A 21,298-nucleotide genomic window follows, 5' to 3' on the forward strand; every position below is an offset into this window, starting at 1 on the left:
AATTCTAAGGCCTCGGGAAACACGGCAAACGGTTACACACGATGGATAGAGAGTTGTGATATTCGCACACAACCGGATATCACGATGCGGATCTCGCTCGATGTCGGTTATTGGTCAGTAATTAACGAGAAAGATTTTTTTTTTACCTTTTTTAGACTTATACTAGAGACGAAACTCTCCTTCTATATAAAGGAAAAATTTTTCTTTTGTAAGACACACAATAACACGCAAACTAAAGCAATACAAGTTTATTTTCTGCCTTTTAGCTACTGTTAAAGTTCTTATTTAATTGTTCTGTTCTTCATTCACAACTGGGCTCGAACCGGTGGTCCAATCGAGGACAAGGTCACTGTTCAATCTAAGTTCGGGCTTGGCCATAACATTACAACTGGTTTGATTATTTATTTTGTCTTTAACTTGTTTATCCAATATTCTTGATTATTTGTGTTGAATCAAACCATGTATCCTTAAAAATATGTATAAATTTAATTGCTACTCGATTTTGGGGTAAACAAAAAGAATACTTTCTTTTATTTAAGATAATTTAATATAACGTTTTCTATTTACCTTTAATTTCATCTTTTTATAGTCTCAAACATTCATGCGACTTAAGAGCACAAAATTTAAAAGTTTTCTATCCCTTTTAAAAACTTCTTTAATAGAAAAACAAAAAGAAAATGTGTATATCACATAAAATAAAAGGAAAGAACAAAATTTTGGGGAACCGATCTTTAATAGAAAAACAAAAAAAGGAAATCATGATCAATCCACCACTCGTTCCTGAGGTACTTCATTTGGTACCACCTGTCCACTACCAAAAGATTCCACACTTCACATTGGTGAGTCTGGATCAGGTCAAAAAGACTACCGTAGTACAAATAGCAGTACCAATCAGTCAAACATGACAAGTGAAGTATTCGCTCCTAACTTTTACTTTATATGTGTACTAAAAATAGATATTTATTTTTATTTGTCACTTTACGCATATTAAAAAAAGCAAAGTTAAATTTCCTGTTATACTCACAATATTTACTACTCATTTCAAATCATTTTCTCCAATGTAATAATATATCATCAATATCTTGATAGATTATACATTTTATTTATTATTTTTTAAGGGGCATGAAAAGTCAAAACGTACCAAAAAAAAGTAAAAGGAGGAAGTATAACAAAATTTTGGCGGGACATGCATTAGATAATTCACTGTCTTCGTTAAGTGGGTACAATTCGCATTATTGTGATTAAAGTCGATTGGGTGCTCTGCTTTAATAATGAACATCTACACTTTGTAGTCGATTGAGAGTCCATTACTCAAATGGTCATTCAACTATTACAAATTATTTTTAAAAGTCATTTTTTTTTCGTTTGTAACAACAAAGTTACTGAACTATGGCTATTGTACTCAGAAAGTCACTCAACTAGATTTTTCAAATTTTTGATTGCCAAATACCTATTTTACCCTCTAAATTACAAACATTATCTTCTTTTTATTTTTTTTAAACTTTTTAATATTATAATTTTTTCCTTTTAATTTACATTATGAACTTACCTATAGAATAAATAAATATTATTTATAAATTAAAAAAATAAAAAGTATTTAAGCATATATAATGCTGGAATAACAAAATAATGAGCATAGTAAAAAAAATTAATTAGAATAATTTGTTAGTAATAGTTATTTTAGTACACAATAGAATGAAAGAAAATAAAGGTTGTAAAATATATATTCCATGCACGTAATAAAAATAATTATTTAAATAAAGGTATTTTTATAATATACATTATATATTCTTGAAATATATATATTCCATGAACGACTTAACATAGCATATTTTACCCGATACAGATAGTCCCCGTGCTTTCATGTGACATAACTTTGTGTTGTCGGAAAGTTGGTAGAAATATAATAATATAATGAGCATAATTTTTAAGAATATATAATGTATATTATAAAAATATATTTATTTAAATAATTATTTTTATATTACGTGCATGGAATATATATTTTACAACCTTTATTTTCTTTCATTCTGAATTGTGTAAATAAAATTTGAATTTTTGCTGTTAATACTTAAACGTTTAAAAAAAATAAAAAAGGTGATAAACTTTTATAATTTGGAGGGTAGAATAGGTATTTTGCAATCCAAAATTTCGAAAATCTAGTTGAGTGACCTTCTGAGTGCAATAGGCATAATTTAGTGACTTTGTTATTACAAACGAAAAAAAAAAATAACTTTAAGAGATAATTTTGAGATAATTGAGTGACCATTTAAATAATTGGCTCGTCAATTGGTTGCTCAATAAAGATACAGACATTCTTTTACAAGTACGTACAAGAGAAAATTGGAAAGAGACATTTGAGGAACACTAGCCTAAAAAATTACTCAGAAGGTAGCGGTGGAAAAATGGGAAATAAAAATCCATTCATATTATTCACTAAAAAATGTGTTAGATAATGAACTTTTAAAAAATGAGTCGAGATTCATATTATCCATTTTAAGAATAGATATTTACTAAGTTTAACTTTTATATTTTTGCAAAGACTCAAACTGGAGCTTCCTCAAGTTTGGGATAAATATGGTCGAATCGAATATTTATCAATTTTTACATTATCCATTTTCAATCTGCCCATATCCGATCCGATCTGACTGATCACGCCCAACTATGCCTTATAAAAAGGACAATGCGGTCGTTGCAAATATAATCCGGTTTACAAGTCCGGAGTCGAATCCCAGAGAGAACTAAGGTTTAGCTACAACTGTTCACTATCACCAAGAAGACAAGCTTGAACAATTCCTAACTTATAGATATTAAGATTCTTGTGTTTAACTACTTAACTAACAAATTAAAATAGTAAATTAACAACTAAAGACATTGAGGGCTAGAGAAAAGATTAAGGAGGTCTAGAGTTATGATTTCCCCAATTGTCGGAATCCTTCCTGCTATGTCTTCTATAATTTCGCCTAAGTATTCTCTACCGATCATGAGCACTCTTATTACCGTAAATCTCTCCCGATTAATTACGACAATTTACTAGACGCACTCTCCCGAGATACGCTAGCTGGCTTTTAATACAACTCACTTTAGATCGCACCCAAGGCTTCGTTATCCCTAATCCCGCCTTTAAACCCTCGGTTATTGATCCCTCATATACTTTGGGAGTGGTGTTGTTCAACAATTACCTAAATATGCACTCTCTCCCGAGTTATGCATACTAAATAGGCACAGCTAATTGAGAGCTCTTCAATCAACCACAATATAAACGTAGTTGAACAAATAGAGAAAAGGCTATGACTCAATTATATAAAAACATAACAAGAATTTATCCTACAAAAGGTTCTATCAAAACTCTAGATAACAAATTAGCTATTCATAATAGTATGTAAAACTACAATACTAAAAGTCATAACCAACAATGAAAAATAGGAAGAGGAAGGAAAAACTTGTAGAAGAATTCTCCGCCTTGCTCCCAATGTGTTCTTGCCTCCAAGGGTGTTGTCTAACCCTAAAGTAGTGTCTCTCCGCCTCCTTAGGTCTAATTTGTGTCCAAAATATGTCCTCTTCTTGTTCTAGGCCGGCCTCCTTTGTTTTATATAGGGTTTAGGACTTAAAATCCCATGTTTTACACTTTAGCCCCTGAAATTTACGCTTCCCACCGCGGTTTCACCGCGATCGCGGTGGAACCGCGGCCAAACGCCCTCGCGGATTCTTCATTCTTCAGAAACTGCCTTCCACCGCGGTTCTGCCGCGGTCGCGGCAAAACCGCGGTTTTTCACCCTGTTCCGTTTGGAATTTGGAAAAACGTAAAACATGAAAGTTGTAGCCCTTTGAGTTAACTTTCCAACGATATATTGTGGAGCCCAAATAGAGTTCTGAGGAAAAAGTTATGTCTATTTTACTAGACAGTGCGTAATATGCCTCCTCAAGTCTTCGTTCGTACTTAATTATCAAATTTGACCCCCGAACACGATCCCGGCTTAATTCCTTGAGATTTTACTCAGACTTCAAAGCTTCAAATCACTTAAATTCATTCCATAACATCTATATAGCTCGGAATCACACCTACAAGGCATAAAACACACAATTAGTGCAAAACACTAGCGATTAAAGCGCAAACTCAATTAAAGTGCAGTAAATTCGAGTGTAATAAGCGACTAAAATATACAATTATAGCCTATCATCACTGACCCGCCATTTGCCACCCCTGCTCCAATGTAATGAAATTACCTGCACTTAATTTATATTCCAATATTTGATACTTTTGTTATTTCGTCATTTGCACTTTACTGGAACGAGGATGCCGATGCCAATAATAATTTATGTAACAAGAAGATCAGATCAGCTAGCTTGGTTCAGTCGGTCTCTTATATAGGTTTGAGAAAGTTTTAAAATAATCACTTAAATATACTTTAAACAATTTTAATTTTGTAAGCTTGTCAAAAGTGATTATTTTATGTCTCCATCAAACGTTTAACAAACTTCAGCAGTTAGATTTAACGGAAGTTGTGAATGAAATAAATTTAACCAGAAATACTAAGAAAAATCAAATCTCAGAAATTACAATACCAAAAACTGAATCATACACTAGACATATATCAAAAAACAAATTATTGCACCTTAAAAACTGCACCAGATACTAAAAATAGACCAAAATAGCATAAACTGTAACAGTTATACCACCAAGTATGAGTTTACACTAGATTTAGCAATTAGAGTATATATATATATATATACACACACACTAACGACCCTTTAAAAGTTTAATTATTATACACCTATTAGGTTAGAATAAGAACAAAATAATGCGTAAGTATATATATATATATATATATATATATATATATATATATATATACACACACACATACAAGTTAGTTTATTTTTTAGTTATTGACTATATAAATTGATTTAATTTATATATACTGCCACTAAATTTTTATACTATAAAGGGATTTTAGCACTTTTACCCTCTCGTTTATTGGTAAATTTTTACTTTGGTCCTTATGATATATGACAAAGCACATTTGACCTTCAAATTATTAAAAAAATATATATATTTCTCCTTTAAATTGGAAATATTATATTTAAACTATTATTAAAAATTTATTACCCTCAAATACGTGGGTTCAAATAATGCATATAAATCGGTAAGTTTTTGAAGATTCACAAGCAAGTGGATCAAAAGTGCACATTTCAATTTACTCAATGTTAATTATGCTAAATTAGATATCATAAAAATTAAAATTAAAATTTAGCAATAATTGAGGGACCAAAAGCACATATTTCCCAACTATAAATATAGTTTAACTAGTTATACCATATTTATTAGGATCATATTTGTTAAGTTAAAAATCAATATTTAGTGAAAAACACTTAGCTGTGATTAAATATAAAGTGGTGTGATATGTAATTCTTTTTACATTATCAGCGCATAAAATAGTTAAACTCATTAAACTGATTGGCAAGTAAAATAAAATTCACGCATACCTAAATATATAAACGTTATTGTTAGGAAATATATAATTTGACGGTACTCTTTCCTAACAAGAAAACTACACCATTAAAGGTAAACTAATCATGCTATTCTGGAATGCAGAAGACAAGGAAACAATAATTAAAGAGAAGAACTCTAAACCTGAATTGAATATTAACGTGCATCTTACCATGATTGATAAGTATTTGATATATATAACCCTCTAAATTATGTAAAAAGATTTTTGAATATTTTCTTTACACTATAATATGAATTTAAAATTAGTGTAAGCTTTGCTCACTCAACCACTTACAAAAAATACAATCTTGACCCATATTGTCGAGCAACTGAATGCAATAAAATATTTCTAACTTTCTTTGGGATGAAAGCTATTGTATGACTTTGCAGGTTATTTTCTCTTTTGAGATCATTTATATCACCATATAGATTCGAAAAAGACTTTGTCGATCTTTATTTTAAGCGAATTAATATAAAATAGTGTCCTGTATATTAATATTTCACTTATATAAATATTTTCTCTAATTCAAGTATATTGTTTAGTTCAGTATAAACACGCGAAAATATATTTTCCTTTATTGTATAAATATAATGTTTTGATAAATTGAATGATTTTTTTGTTTGCACTTATTTGCATATAACGTAGTATGAGTCTAGACACGGATTATTTTAATTTGATTTAGAAACTAAGAAAATGATGAATACAAATGAAAAATGTCTTTTTGGACAAATAATTTATTAAAAGGTCACAAGTTCCAAGTTTTTTGACAACCTTTGGAAAGTGCCTTTTGGACAACCACTGGGAATTTTATTTTTTTAACAGTTAACTTTGGTAATTAATGAAAGTTGACAGTCTGCCAAAAAAAAAAAAACTTTTAATCCTTTCCTAGTTAGGTGAAGTTTTCCATTTTATATGTGATTAGTTGTCTTTGTGACTCAACAGAACTATTGGACCTATACTTCAGCTAATATTAAATGAAAAGATCATAGTCACACGTTTGGAACAAGAGGCGGATCCAAAATTTAAATCTTATGGATTCAACTTTTAAAGTTTTTAGTATTGAACCCATTAGATTTTTAAAGTTATGGGTTCATATTTATTATTTTTGTAATTTTAATGAATTTTTACACATAAATTTTTATTCTGCGTCAAAAGTTATAGGTTCAGTTGAACCCGGCGATACTACACTACGTCCACCGCTGTTTGGAATGTCTTATTTTAGTTATTTACACCCTATATAACTCAGTGTTATTTCTACCTTTCAAGAAAAACCAAAGCACGTCCGTCCCCCTTCTTCCATGAAAAAAAGAAGCGAATCTAAATTTTTGAAAATTTCAATAGGATCTAAAGTATATTTTATTTCATTAACTTTTAATCATCATGTTGTTGTGAAAAACTTTTATGTACAAGTGCATGAATTAAATCCATTTCAGAATTGGACAACAATTTGACTATTTATGTTAAAGTCATTAATATATTCCATAGAGTATAGATTACTACAAAGTTGGGATGTCATTATGATAACATATCAGTTATCATTATTATTATATTACCAATAACTAATATTTATCATTAAAAGTAATTATTTTATAAGTAATCCAATCACATAAATATTTTGTATGCTAAAAAAGTTTTAAACTCTGAAAGCAGAAAAAAAGAAGCAAATAACGAGAAAAGTGTCAGCCAAGTGGAGAGGGGCATTAGCATCTAATACTACTACAACAACAACAACCCAGTATAATACCACAAGTAGGAAGGTAGTGTGTACGTAGACCTTACCCCTACCCTAGGGTAGAGAGGCTGTTTCCAATAGACCCTCGGCATCCTTCCCTCCAAAAACTCCCCACCTTGCTCTTGGGGTGACTCGAACTCACAACCTCGGCATCAAATCGAGGCATATATCCGGGGGGGGGGGGGGGGGGGGGGGCAGAAGTAGTCTGATTTACAACTGCTAATTGAAATGAGCTACAATTTTAATAGTAATCGAATTTTAGCTAATTTTTATGTAAAAATGAAATCTAAACAAAAAACCCCTAAAAAATGTACCGTATTTCTAACATTATATGCTAGAAGTCTATATGCATGAGCTCTATAATCCAACATATGATGCTGGAACTTTCCGTGTTTCGGCTAGGATATTTTTGTCCATATTTTATTTCCGCATAAAATAGTAACATTTTTTTAATAACTACATAAATACTGACTATTTTCAATTATCAATCCAAAAATCGGCTAACTCATGATATCCGGACCATATATATAGGATGGTGAATCGGATACGTCTTTATTAATAGAGGCTAGAGGCCATAGTGGAGAAAAAATAGTGAGAGGGAAAAGACAAGACTTGTTACACAACAGATACGTGAGCGCTGACGCTATACAAATGCAACTCCGCCTCTGATATCTCACATTGATAGGAGTACTATATAAACAAGAACAAACCCATAGCCATCAAATTATACATACTTCACTATGACATTAATTGTCAACTATATACGGCGAATTTAATAATACTGTAATGTTTCTCTGCCGCTTTGCCTAACATGAATGAAATTACAAATTTATTCAGTATGAACTTCTCTGTTTTTTTTAAGGATTAAATTGGTGATAATTTCCGAGATTCGCGGCCTTTTTGTCGTCCACCTTCTCTTCTTCTGGTTAGTCCTCCTGTTTAATGTTTTCAAATTTATAACTCCCTGACATTCCTCGGTATCCTATGCGCACGCAGCGTATTTGTTTTTTCACTTCCAACATTTAAGCTGTTGCCCAGTTTATATTCTCTATTTTTTATTTTGGGGGGTCTTTGGTTCGGTGTTATTACTGTTGTTTAAATGTTTTGTTGGATCTCGCATCTGAATTTATTATTATATTATGCTGAGTAGATTCTCGCTGCTTGATAATGAAGTGAGAATACTAAGCACCTATTAACCGCTTCCTCTTCTCTTGGAACCGCTCTTGCTTTCAGTTTTATTTTGTGTTCTCTCACTGACTAGCATGAAAGCAGTTGAGTAGTGTGGACTGTGGATGTATAGTAGTGATCATCTTTATCTGTGATCACATTTATGTTGTAAATAACATATTAAGGTACATCAAGTTCTTTTTGACATTTTTTTGGGACCTTTTTGGCTACTGTTTGCATCTTACTTTTTGCAATAATTGATCCTAAAGTTGTGAATTGCAATAATTATCTTGCACTTTTTTTTTCCTCTCCTTTTTTCCTGTTTTTCCCCCACTAGAATGTTCCTTCACTAGTCTGATCAAGTTAATACATTCGTGATACCAGGAGTTGAAATGTTGAATTTGCCCATTGCATGGATTTATTGAGTACTAATTAAAGTTTAAATCTTTGGACTGAAATTTCATTTCAGGGCTTAGAAATTGGAGGAGGAGATGGAGGACATTTGGGCTGTATTTTGTGGAGCATCAGATTGCTCGAATAAGAATGGAAAGCCTTGTACTGCAGATTGGGTGTCCGTGGCACACCCTTCATCTTGTATCAATCATGCGTTGATCATTTGTTTCGATGTTATACTCCTGCTCTTCTTCCTAGTGACACTGTTTGCTAAGACATCCTTAAAATACACCAATATTCCTGCTCGTTTTTCTGTGTTCTCGCGTTTGCAGTTGGCTTCTGCTATTTTCAATGGTTTACTGGGGATACTATATTTGTCCTTGTTCATTTGGGTGTTTGAAGACCAGGTAAGGAAAACCCATAGTACATTACCACTGCATTGGTGGTTACTAATCTTGTTTCATGGAATTACATGGTTATCAGTAAGTTTAACTGCAAGCCTTAGGGGAAAACATATTTCAAGAACCCCTCTGAGGCTCTTGTCAATTCTTGCCTTTGTCTTTGCTGGAATTTTTGCTGGTATGTCACTCGTTGCGGCTATTCTTAATAAAGAGGTAACAATCAAGATAGCTCTAGATGTTTTGTCCATTGTAGGGGCATGTTTGTTGTTGTTATGCACCTACAAGGGGCTGCGACATGAAGAGAGTGATACAAATGATCTTTATGCTCCCTTAAATGGTGCTGCCAATGGAATCAGTAAAAATGATTCGATTAGCTCTGTCACTTCCTTTGCTAAGGCTGGGATTCTTAATAAAATGTCATTTTGGTGGTTGAATTCACTGATGAAGAAAGGGAAACAAAAAACTCTTGAGGATAAAGACATACCCAAATTGCGTGAGGCCGATCGTGCTGAATCATGTTACTTAATGTTTATGGATATACTGAACAAACAGAAACAAGTTGATCCCTCTTCCCAACCATCCATTTTGAAGACAATTGTGTTATGTCATCGGAAGGAGCTAATTGTTTCAGGATTCTTCGCGCTACTAAAAATAACTACTCTTTCTGCTGGTCCGCTGCTTCTTAATGCTTTCATTAAGGTTGCTGAAGGAGATGTAGCTTTTAAAAATGAGGGATTTCTATTGGCCATTCTGCTTTTTATATCAAAGAACTTGGAATCCTTGTCACAAAGGCAGTGGTACTTCAGGAGCAGACTAATTGGTCTAAAAGTAAGGTCTTTACTAACAGCAGCCATTTATAAGAAGCAGATAAGATTATCCAATGCTGCTAAGCTGATGCATTCTAGTGGCGAAATCATGAACTATGTAACTGTGGATGCTTATCGAATTGGAGAGTTTCCTTTTTGGTTGCATCAGACCTGGACAACGAGTGTCCAGCTCTGCTTTGCACTTATCATTCTCTTCCACGCAGTTGGACTTGCAACTTTTGCAGCCTTGGTAGTGATTGTATTAACTGTGCTGTGCAATACACCTCTTGCAAAGTTGCAACATAAATTCCAGACCAAGCTAATGGTAGCACAAGATGATAGGCTCAAGGCTATCTCAGAGGCTCTTGTAAATATGAAAGTTCTGAAATTATATGCATGGGAAACTCATTTTAAAAGTGTCATTGAAAGTATGAGGAGAGTTGAAGAGAAATGGTTATCAGCCGTTCAGTTGCGGAAGGCATATAATAGTTTCCTTTTCTGGTCATCGCCTGTTTTGGTCTCTGCTGCAACATTTGGGGCTTGTTATTTCCTAGGTGTTCCACTGTACGCAAGCAACGTTTTCACCTTTGTAGCAACTTTACGTCTGGTTCAGGATCCAGTGAGAACCATTCCAGATGTTATTGGCGTGGTGATTCAAGCCAAGGTCTCCTTTGCAAGGATTGTCAAGTTCCTTGAGGCCCCTGAGCTGGAAAATGCAAATGTTAGGCAGAAGCACAACTTTGGAAGTCCTGATCATGCCATACTTATCAAATCAGCTAATCTCTCATGGGAAGAGAATCCATCTCGACCTACTTTGAGAAATATTAATTTGGAGGTTAGACCCGGACAGAAGATTGCTATATGTGGGGAGGTGGGCTCAGGAAAGTCAACTCTTTTGGCAGCAATGCTTGGAGAGGTTCCAAGTATCCAAGGAACTGTAAGTTGCATTGGTTAGTTACTGTTTTCCTTGCTAGGAAGGAAATGACAAGTAGGTTCTCGAAGTTTTTATTGCAGGCACATTCATAGCTTACTTCACTTCATGCATATCTAAGAAAATAATTCCGTAGTCCCAACTGATAGATTCTCTATGTTCTGCAGGTTCAAGTTTTTGGAACAATTGCTTACGTCTCTCAATCGGCATGGATTCAGACAGGGTCAATAAGAGAAAATATTTTGTTTGGTTCTCCACTGGATAGCCAGAGATACCAGCAAACTTTGGAGAAGTGTTCACTGTTAAAAGACCTTGAGTTGCTACCTTATGGTGATCTCACTGAAATAGGTGAAAGAGGAGTTAATCTTAGTGGTGGTCAAAAGCAGCGTATTCAACTTGCTCGTGCATTATATCAGAATGCTGATATATATCTGTTGGATGATCCATTCAGTGCTGTAGATGCCCATACTGCTAGTAGCCTATTCAATGTGAGAAATTTTGTTGACAGTATTGTGCTTCATATAATTTATTATGATTTGCAAGCTCAAGTCTGAACTGGTCTTTTGCAGGAATATGTCATGGGAGCTCTCTCAGGGAAAACTGTCTTGCTTGTGACCCACCAAGTTGATTTTCTTCCTGCATTTGATGTGGTTCTGGTTAGTTTTTCTTGATGAACTTCTCTTTCTAATACGACTTCTTATCATTTATCTTTTAAAGAAAAAAAAAGGAAGTAAACTCTCAAACTTCTGATATATTTTCTGTAAAATCACAGTAGTCTTTAGTAATATTTACAAGAAGTGTCCTTATATATGTCTACTTTTATACACAGTTAATGTCAGATGGAGAAATTTTACATGCAGCACCATATCATCAGTTATTGGCCTCGAGCAAAGAGTTTCAGGACTTGGTTGATGCACACAAAGAGACTGCTGGTTCAGAAAGGGTTGCAGAGGTTAATTCTTCATCAAGGCGGGAATCTCATACAAGAGAAATTCGTAAAACTGATACCGGCAAAAAATCTATAGCCTCTGTAGGTGATCAGTTGATTAAGCAAGAAGAGAGAGAAGTGGGAGACACTGGATTTAAGCCTTATGTTCAGTATCTAAATCAGAACAAAGGGTACTTCTTCTTTGCTGTGGCTGTAATCTCGCACATAACGTTTGTGGTTGGTCAGATAACACAGAATTCCTGGATGGCAGCAAATGTTGATAATCCCCAAGTTAGCACTTTGAGACTGATTACAGTTTACTTGCTAATTGGAGGTGTATCAACGCTGTTTCTGCTCTCTAGATCTCTATCAACGGTTTTTTTGGGTTTGCAATCATCAAAGTCCTTGTTCTCACAGCTATTAAATTCTCTTTTCCATGCTCCTATGTCATTTTATGACTCTACACCTTTGGGAAGGATTTTAAGCAGGGTAAATACATCAAATGTGATCATTGAAAAATAAGCTATAACATTGATATTAAGGATGTTTATGGACCTAACCATTTTTTCCACCTCTCCACTACCTCCCATATATGCAGGTCTCATCAGATTTGAGTATAGTTGATCTTGATATTCCATTCAACTTGGTTTTTGCCTTTGGAGCTACCACAAACTTCTACTCTAACCTTACAGTGCTAGCCGTTGTCACTTGGCAAGTTCTGGTTATCTCCGTCCCAATGGTTTGTCTTGCCATTCGGTTGCAGGTAAGAGATGGGTGTTTTATTTATCTCAGCACCCTTTATACATCCCGTGCACATACCCACTCTCAATCATTATGTAGAACATCCAGGCAATAGATCCTTCAATATATTAAATTTTGAATTTCATGTCTTTGCCCATCGGCTTCCTGTATGGAAATAGTACAGGATTTATAGTTAAACGTTTTCCATATACGCTCATAGTTAGAATATATGATAGTCTGGAGTTCAAATAAATTAGAGATTCTCTGACAAGGATTGGAGGATTATGAAAGTTCAATTCTCTGCAGCTATGTTGCGCAGACTCTCCAAAATAATGCCGCACCCGTGTCGTATCCTCCAAAAATACACTATTTTTGGAGGATCCGACACGCACCCGACAACATTTTCGGAGAGTCTGAGCAACATAGCTCTGCAGCACTATTCTCTTATGTGCTAGCAGTAGCTGATAAGTTGGATTCTTGACTTCTCTTACTCTTGGCAGAAATACTACTATGCGTCTGCCAAAGAGTTGATGCGGATAAATGGTACAACCAAATCATTTGTGGCCAACCATCTTGCTGAATCTATTGCCGGATCTGTGACTATAAGGGCATTCAAAGAGGAAGACAGATTTTTCATGAAGACTTTTGAGCTAATCGATATAAATGCCAGTCCTTTCTTCCACAATTTTGCAGCAAATGAGTGGTTGATACAACGACTCGAAACTATTAGTGCAGTTGTTCTAGCATCCTCGGCACTTTGCATGGTTTTGCTTCCTCCAGGGACTTTCAGCTCAGGTATGCCATTAACTAATATTACTCTTGGGATTTGATAAAGAACTCTACATTATTGTTTCTTAACCTTTCGCTTAAACAGAAGAGCTTTTCAGATAACAGACTCTTATTCTTTTGTAGGATTTATTGGGATGGCTTTGTCCTATGGTCTTTCCTTAAACATGTCTCTTGTTTTTTCCATTCAAAACCAGTGCACGCTAGCAAACTACATTATTTCTGTAGAAAGACTTAACCAGTATATGCACATTCCAAGTGAAGCACCTGAAATTGTTAAAGAAAACCGTCCACCAGTCAATTGGCCCATGAGGGGTAAAGTTGAAATTCAAGATTTACAGGTAAATTTCTTCTCACCACCTAATTTTCTTGTATTTAGAACTGATCAATATGCTGATCAGTGTGCTCCAAAACAGATCAGATATAGGGAAGATTCCCCACTTGTTCTTAGGGGGGTCACTTGTACATTTGAAGGAGGTCATAAAATTGGTATTGTTGGCCGGACTGGCAGTGGCAAGACTACTCTCATCGGTGCCCTATTTCGATTAGTGGAGCCAGCAGGTGGAAGGATTTTGGTAGACGGAATTGACATTTCTAAAATCGGTCTTCATGATCTAAGGTCCCGATTTGGGATTATACCGCAGGACCCTACACTCTTCAATGGAACAGTAAGATACAACTTAGATCCCTTGTGTCAGCATACTGATGAGGAAATATGGGAGGTAATTTGCGTTTACTTATTATGTATTAGGTCCTTATCTTTTGCTAATTTTATGGTGAATGTGCATTGTACCAAAGGTGATCTAGTTTCTTGATTTCATTCTCATCTTCATTGATACAGGTTCTTGGGAAGTGTCAGCTAAAAGAGGCAGTTGAGGAAAAAGAGAAGGGGCTTGACTCATTGGGTAAGCTTTTCTAAGAACATGTCTGATTGTGTTATCCAAGTGGGGTTCTTCTAACTTTGGTAGTCTTTTCAGTTGTGGAAGATGGATCAAACTGGAGCATGGGGCAGAGGCAATTGTTCTGTTTGGGACGTGCTCTTTTGAGGAAAGCCAAGATTTTGGTGCTTGACGAAGCAACTGCATCGATCGACAATGCCACTGATATGATATTGCAGAAAACTATTAGGACAGAATTTGCTAATAGTACTGTTATTACTGTTGCCCATAGGATACCCACAGTAATGGATTGTACAATGGTTCTGGCCATTAGCGATGGTAAGACCTGTTTGTTTACTTTGAAACACTACTATGAGTATGTTTTAGTTGTAATGACTTTTAACTTTGGTGGTGAATACAGGGAAGCTAGTTGAGTATGATGAACCAATGAAGCTAATGAAGAACGAAGGTTCACTCTTCGGGCAGCTTGTGAAGGAGTATTGGTCTCATTATCAGTCAGCGGAATCTCATTGAAGCTAACTGCATATTTTGCAATATCTTCTTTGGCCTAACACACACTGCCCATGTAGTTGAAACTACTGTGGATTGCCCACAAGCCGCCATTAGGGTCGATCTGCTTTCCATGAGCATGTGAAGTTAGTCAGATTAGGAATCTGGAATAACATAGGGAACGTGGGGCATTAAAAGAAGTAAAGGAGTTGGTGCTCAGAATTCTGATTGCTTAACATGCTAGTGCAGCTTGGAAGGCTTGGGAGGTAGTGAGCCCGTATAACTGTAGTTTATGTCAATCTTCTTGATTTCGTATGCATTCTTCATCGAATGTATGTTCACAGATGTATACCATCTTCCACCAGTATAAATGAATTTATTTGCCACCCCGGCACTTCAGACGTTTGTGTTATAGACGCACAATATCATCTTGTTATTCCTTATCCCCAGATAAAGAATTCTCAGAATGTCATGACACAGTTATGCTATTATTGTCAGCTAATAAGCCGTAGCATTTCTCCATCGTTATTAATGATGAAGGGCTAGTAATTCCATAGTCAATTGGTGCAATCTAACAAATAATGAAAGAAAGGATATTTCTCTTGGTAGTAATACCATGTGACGAATAACATTTTATTTGTAAAATCTGTACTATACCCTATATAGGACCAATTTTGCTGTCAACCAATTTGAACGAGTTTGCCAAAATGAAAATATTGAATACGATTCTGCATATGATTGCTTAAACTTGGCAGTAAAACTTCAGTGCTATATCAGAAAACCTGTGTAGTGCAAAACATCATTAAAACGGTAAATCTCTTAGCACTTCTTAAGGAACAAAGTTTTTTGGTTTTCTGTAACCATGCTCTTCATACCAAAACCTGCTGTAGTAACTAGAACAAGAACGGTGATCCAAACAACTTCATAAGCCAGGTCTTGGATGCTGAATTATCGGTCTTAATCTGTCAGCATCTTATTATCTTTAGAATCTTTGATCCTGATTTTCGAACTTTGAAGTGAAAAAAAAAACACTTCTGGCAAAGCTTTCACTGGTTCGTTAAATAGCATAGATGAGAGCTCCACAATAGTGGGAGTACCAACTTATAATACCATAATAATAGAAGAAAACAGAACCCCTGAATTCCGACCATATGAATAGTTGTCCACCAACAGTATGTGAACTAGCCTAAAATCCTGTTCTTATCAATTTAATAGAAGTGGATGGGCATCAGCCAGGTAATTTATGAAAGTGAACAATGTTTCTCAAAGATCACTATGACACTTAAACTTAATCCAACCCCACAATATCTCTAAAACTCCATCCTAAATTTTTTTAGATCCCACTGTATCTGTATCTATACGAGTTATTGGGAAAAATTAATCATTAGAGTTGCTTGGAATTGAGACGGGACAGCAACGTGGATAACTGACATCCGCACATGAAATTTTTATCCTTATGGACCTCCAAGTATGGCATTTTCAATATCTTCCCTACTCAGTGCGTAGCTGAATCTCCTCTCTACATCTTTCTCAAGATTTCCAGGTCCAATCTTTAGATACCTGTATTTCAAAGAAACATTCAGCACGTATTAGATCAAAGTTCAAACTGGTGATGCGATATTCTTTGAACAATCAATCAAAAATTTCCACAATAGAGCAATTAGCCAGTTGTTTATCAAAAAGTTTGGAATGATCTAGTAATTATTGATCACATTACGACAATGTCAAGGATTAGTAGTAATTTAATGCTTCCAAGCTCACAACTATGTTTTGCATTTCAAAGAGAGAAAGACAGTTTTCTTTTATGAGGAGAGAAAGATTTCTTGTTCTTCTAAAAAGGATGAAACAATCCGAAGGCAAGGCCTGGCTCCTCTATAAGTAAAGACATATATCCAATTATATCAATACTTAACTATTACACATCATTTTCAACTATGTAAGTTATTATGCTGTTACCTGATTCACTTTATTTCCTTTATAAACAATACGCATCTGGTAGCTTCTTTTGCATCATACACCACAATGTAAATATAATACTTATACAAGGTGCAAAGAAGTGTTCAATAGATTAGCAAAGCGTACAATCATACCGGAAGGAAAAGGCAAGCGACAATAATGAAAAATATATGTATCTGCATAGCTTACTCAAGATTCATGGCTGATATTGTTTTAGCAGGGTTTTCAGCACTGAGCATGATTGAGTTATCAAATGAACCTAACACTGGACTTGCTTATCAAAAGGGGGTTCATTAATAAGTGTATGTGCAGTTTTCTCTTTTTCTGGAATATAACATGAATGTATAAACTTTATGTTTAACAATAGATTGCAATTCGAACAGTATAGCCTATATACGGTAGTTTCTTACAATTAATCAACCAAACAACTTTCTTGGTAAAACCAAATCTAAGCCAGCTACCTCATCTAACTCCAACATTTAGGGGTCGTTTGGTAGGATGTATTAGGGAAAATAATATACGTATTAGCTTTGGTATTATTTAACCCTTGTTTGGTAGTGTTTTTCAATCTACAACAACAACATACCCAGTATAATTCCACAAGTGGGGTATGAAGAGGGTAGTGTGTACGCAAACCTTACCCCTACCTCGTGGAGGTAGAGAGACTGTTTCCAAAGACCCTCGGTTCAAGAACAAAATGAAATGGAGCAGTAGTAATAAACAGTAACAACATCGATATATAAACAACAGCGATATAGTAAAATAATTGAAGCGAAAGAAATAACAGGTAGGAATATAATTCTACGAAAAGGAAAAAGGGAAAAAGACTACAAGACTAATACTACTGCCACTAGGATGACAAAGGAATACACCCAGCCACCCCAACCTTCTACCCTAATCCTCGACCTCCACCCTCCTATGTAGGGCCATGTCCATAGTAAGCTGAAGTTCCGTCATGTCCTGCCTAATCACCTCACCCCAATACTTCTTCGGCCTACCTCTACTTCTTCTCATGCCCACCACAGCATCCTCACGGGGGCATCAACGCCTTTCCTCTTCACATGCCTGTACCATCTTAACCTCACTTCAGGCATCTTGTCCTCCACGGAGGCCACTCCCACCTTGTTTCGAATAGCTTCATTCCTAATCTTATCTCTCCTGGAACGCCCGCACATCCACCTCAGCATCCTCATCTCGGTTACTTTCATCTTTTTGATATGAGAGTTCTTAACTAGCCAACACTCTGCCCCATATAACATAGTCGGTCTAACCACCACTTTGTAAAACTTAACTTTAAGTCTATGCGGCACATTCTCATCACGCAAAACACCAGATGCGAGCCTCCATTTCATCCACCCCGCTCCAATGCGATGTGTGACATCCTCGTCAATCTCCCCATCCCCTTGGATTACTGATCTTAGGTATTTGAGACTTCCTTTCTCGGGGAGAACTTGGTTGTCAAGCGAGATTACCGCGTCTGTATCACGATTCCCATCACCAAGCTTGCACTCTAAGTACTCTGTTTTGGTCTTGCTCAACTGTAAACATTTTAACTCTAGGGTCTGCCTCCAAACCTCTAGCCTTGCATTAACACAACCCGCATCTCGTCAATCAGGAATATATCGTCTGCAAATAACATGCACCAAGGCACTTCCCCTTGAATGTGACGCGTAAGTACGTCTACCGTCAAAGCAAATAAAAACGAGCTAAAAATCAATCCCTGGTGCATCCCCATTAGAACCGGGAAGTGTTCTGTGTCCCCTCCCACAGTCCTCACGCGGGTCTTAGCTACCTCATACATGTCCTTAATCACCCGGTATAATCAACATGAACACCGCTAGCCTCCAAACATCTCCAAAGGACTTCCCTCGGGACTATGTCATATGCTTTCTCTAGGTCAATAAATACCATATACAAATCCTTCTTCTTCTCCCTGTGTTGTTCCACTAATCTCCTAATAAGGTGAATAGCTTCCGTAGTCGATCGGCCCATCATGAAACTACAATACCCAAAATTGCGACGACTCTTGGAATGCTCCAATTCACCTAGCACAATGTTCTTGTCTCCCTCTTCATTCAAGAGTTTATGGAGGTAGGTCTGCCATCTTCGTCTAATATGTGCCTCCTCCACCAATACCTTACCCTCTTCAACTTTTATGCACAATGTATAACTAATACATTTAGTCATACACTTTATTCAGTACCAAACCATGGCATTAACATAGTTTTTAATACGTGTATAAGTATGTATAAAGATAGAACTGACCTTTCAAAAATTTACAAATCCTTTCCAAAATTTTTGGGGTATTTTTGTAAACAAACAACTTTTTAAAAAATTATGCAATGGATGTTATTTTTAATACACCAAACCAAACACTCACTAAGAAATAATCACAGTATAATTTACCTCAGTATTACTAATCCCAGCATTACTAATCTCAGCATTAATAATACATCCTATATAGTATTATTCTTATAAACCCTACCAAACGACCCCTCAATCATAAACACATGCTAGTGGTCAAGAAAGCAATTGCCCACATTAACTAGAACCAAATCATATTAATAAATGGGGCTTTTTCAAGATAACCTCTTGATCATGAATTTCACACCATAAACTGAAATCTTGTTCCAGTACCCTGAATCCCTGATATTAGGAAAAACATCCTATCAATCACTCAATCAATTAAGCCATAGTTGGATTCGGCTATACTGATCCTACATTCACATTCTTCTTCCATTAGGCCCATTTCATCCCAAAAACATGCGTAAATCAGCTAAATTTAACCAAACAAGACATATTTAAAAAATGATCTTTGTAATAACTGTTTATATCGATAAATGGGCTCCCCATTGATCATGAATTTCACACAAAAAACTGTTATCTTGTTCCAAACCTAAAATCAGAAAACATCCTATCAATCAGCCAAACTATAATTGGGTTCAGCCATACGTATCCTCCATACACATTCTGCGCCAATTAGGCCCATTTCATTCTAATACCATAGACAGCTCCATTTAACCATACACATTAGAGCCAATTAGGCCCACATAAAGCAGCTCCATTTTACCAATCAATGTAAACATATTAAAAATATGATATTTAATCATAAACTGTTCATGAAAATGATACTCCCTCCGTTTCAATTTGTTTGGCAAGTCGGCATGAAATTTAAGAAAGAAAAAAAGATTCTTGAAATTTGTCATAACATTTCTGTAGCTACAAGACTTTTGAGACTTATGGTCTTAAACATGTCATAACATTTGCGTGACCATAAAAGCTTCTCATTAACAAATTTAGAAATGTATGGTTCTTTTAAGAAGGGACTAATAATAAGGAAATAGCGGTGGAAAGGAGAGTGCACTAAACACTAACCTTATATAGAGGTCAGTGATATCAAGTGACAAGTGAGCATGCCAATCTGGCTTTTCAACAAACCAAAGTGCTCTATCATCTCTACTCTGATAAAACCCCAAACTCCTCAACCAGGCTTCTATGCAGGGCAAACTATGAGAGTACAAAGCCTTCTTCTTATCGGGGAGTTTCTGAAGCCATTCGTCCAGTGTCTGAGACACTTCTGCTTCTTCGGAAGACTTGGAACATGCCACCGTTGTCCTTGACGGTGAAGATGAAGTAAGAGGAGAGGGACGTGAACGGAATTTGGAGAAAAGTAAAGGACTTGGAAGAAAGAATCTTGAAATAGTTGAAGGTGGTGGAGAAATAATAGATAATAATAATCTGTCTGTGCTAAGCGATGCAGTCGAAATGGTCGACATTTGTGTTCTATTCCTCTACTACTCTGCTTCCGCCTGTGGTTGAAGGAAGATGAAGATAGGATTCTAACGACGTCGTATTTTGTACATTTCAACCCGTAACTGTACCATCGAATTATTCTACGTCATCATTATAAAATACTATTTGATATCATTTGCTAAGTTCTACTTCGATACAATTTTTAAAACTTCAAGATTGAAATTGCTGCAATTTTTAAATCTACTTTATATTTATGTCGTACTATTTCAGTTGATTTCATTTAAATACTAAACAATAAATAACGGTTATCTGACCATTAAACTTGAACCAAAATGAGAAACTGATTTAATTCAAATTAGTTTGGTATACAAATTAATTATTCTTTGTATCTTATGTTTTGTTAAGTTTAAACATAATTTCTCATTTGCTAAAGTTGTACATTAATTGATAGAATAAACAATTCTCTTCTTTCTATGATTTTGAGCAATCCTTATCTAGTGACTTAATATTTAGGTTGAGATCAGCATGAATTTCATTTATTTTTTTATTTTTTTTACGCAACATCACACCCCATGTTATATTAACTACGGGTGTTTACCGGAAAGCTGGACCGGGCTGGTCATGAGAAAAATTAGTCCGTCCGATTAGTGGGGCGGGCTGGTTAGTGGGTTGGCATATCGGGCTGTTAGTGGGCTGGATAATTCGGGGTTCTAGTGGGCCCATATCGGTTCGGGCCTATCCGATTCGAACAATATCATTTTTTTTAGTGTATTATGTTTTTTTATTCAATGTGATTTCTTTTGGGTGCAAAGGATGATATATAT

The 21,298-nt window shown here is 35.4% G+C and overlaps 2 protein-coding genes across 3 annotated transcripts; one reads left to right on the plus strand and one right to left on the minus strand.

Moving 5' to 3' along the window:
• Positions 1-7,933: 7,933 nt before the first annotated feature.
• LOC109206340 (ABC transporter C family member 10-like) lies at positions 7,934-15,186 on the plus strand. 2 transcript variants are annotated; one of them, XM_019369162.1, is made up of 12 exons: positions 7,934-8,149; positions 8,861-10,928; positions 11,090-11,410; positions 11,492-11,578; positions 11,752-12,339; positions 12,449-12,613; positions 13,092-13,386; positions 13,504-13,718; positions 13,794-14,099; positions 14,219-14,282; positions 14,355-14,594; positions 14,677-15,186. In XM_019369162.1, the coding sequence occupies exons 2-12, from the start codon at positions 8,883-8,885 to the stop codon at positions 14,787-14,789; spliced, it is 4,440 nt and encodes a 1,479-aa protein (XP_019224707.1). In that variant the 5' UTR covers positions 7,934-8,149; positions 8,861-8,882; the 3' UTR covers positions 14,790-15,186. The 2 variants fall into 2 exon arrangements, with proteins under 2 accessions (XP_019224707.1, XP_019224708.1); XM_019369163.1 differs by lacking the exon at positions 7,934-8,149 and adding an exon at positions 8,222-8,576.
• A 636-nt stretch (positions 15,187-15,822) lies between these two features.
• LOC109206341 lies at positions 15,823-20,586 on the minus strand. Its single transcript, XM_019369164.1, has 2 exons — positions 20,097-20,586; positions 15,823-16,325 (listed from the first exon to the last, which is right to left on the minus strand). Exons 1-2 carry the CDS (start codon positions 20,495-20,497, stop codon positions 16,220-16,222), a joined length of 507 nt encoding a protein of 168 aa, XP_019224709.1. The 5' UTR covers positions 20,498-20,586; the 3' UTR covers positions 15,823-16,219.
• Positions 20,587-21,298: the final 712 nt, after the last annotated feature.

The sequence above is a fragment of the Nicotiana attenuata genome, unplaced genomic scaffold (genome assembly GCF_001879085.1).
Source record: "Nicotiana attenuata strain UT unplaced genomic scaffold, NIATTr2, whole genome shotgun sequence".
NCBI classification, from domain to species: Eukaryota; Viridiplantae; Streptophyta; class Magnoliopsida; order Solanales; family Solanaceae; genus Nicotiana; species Nicotiana attenuata.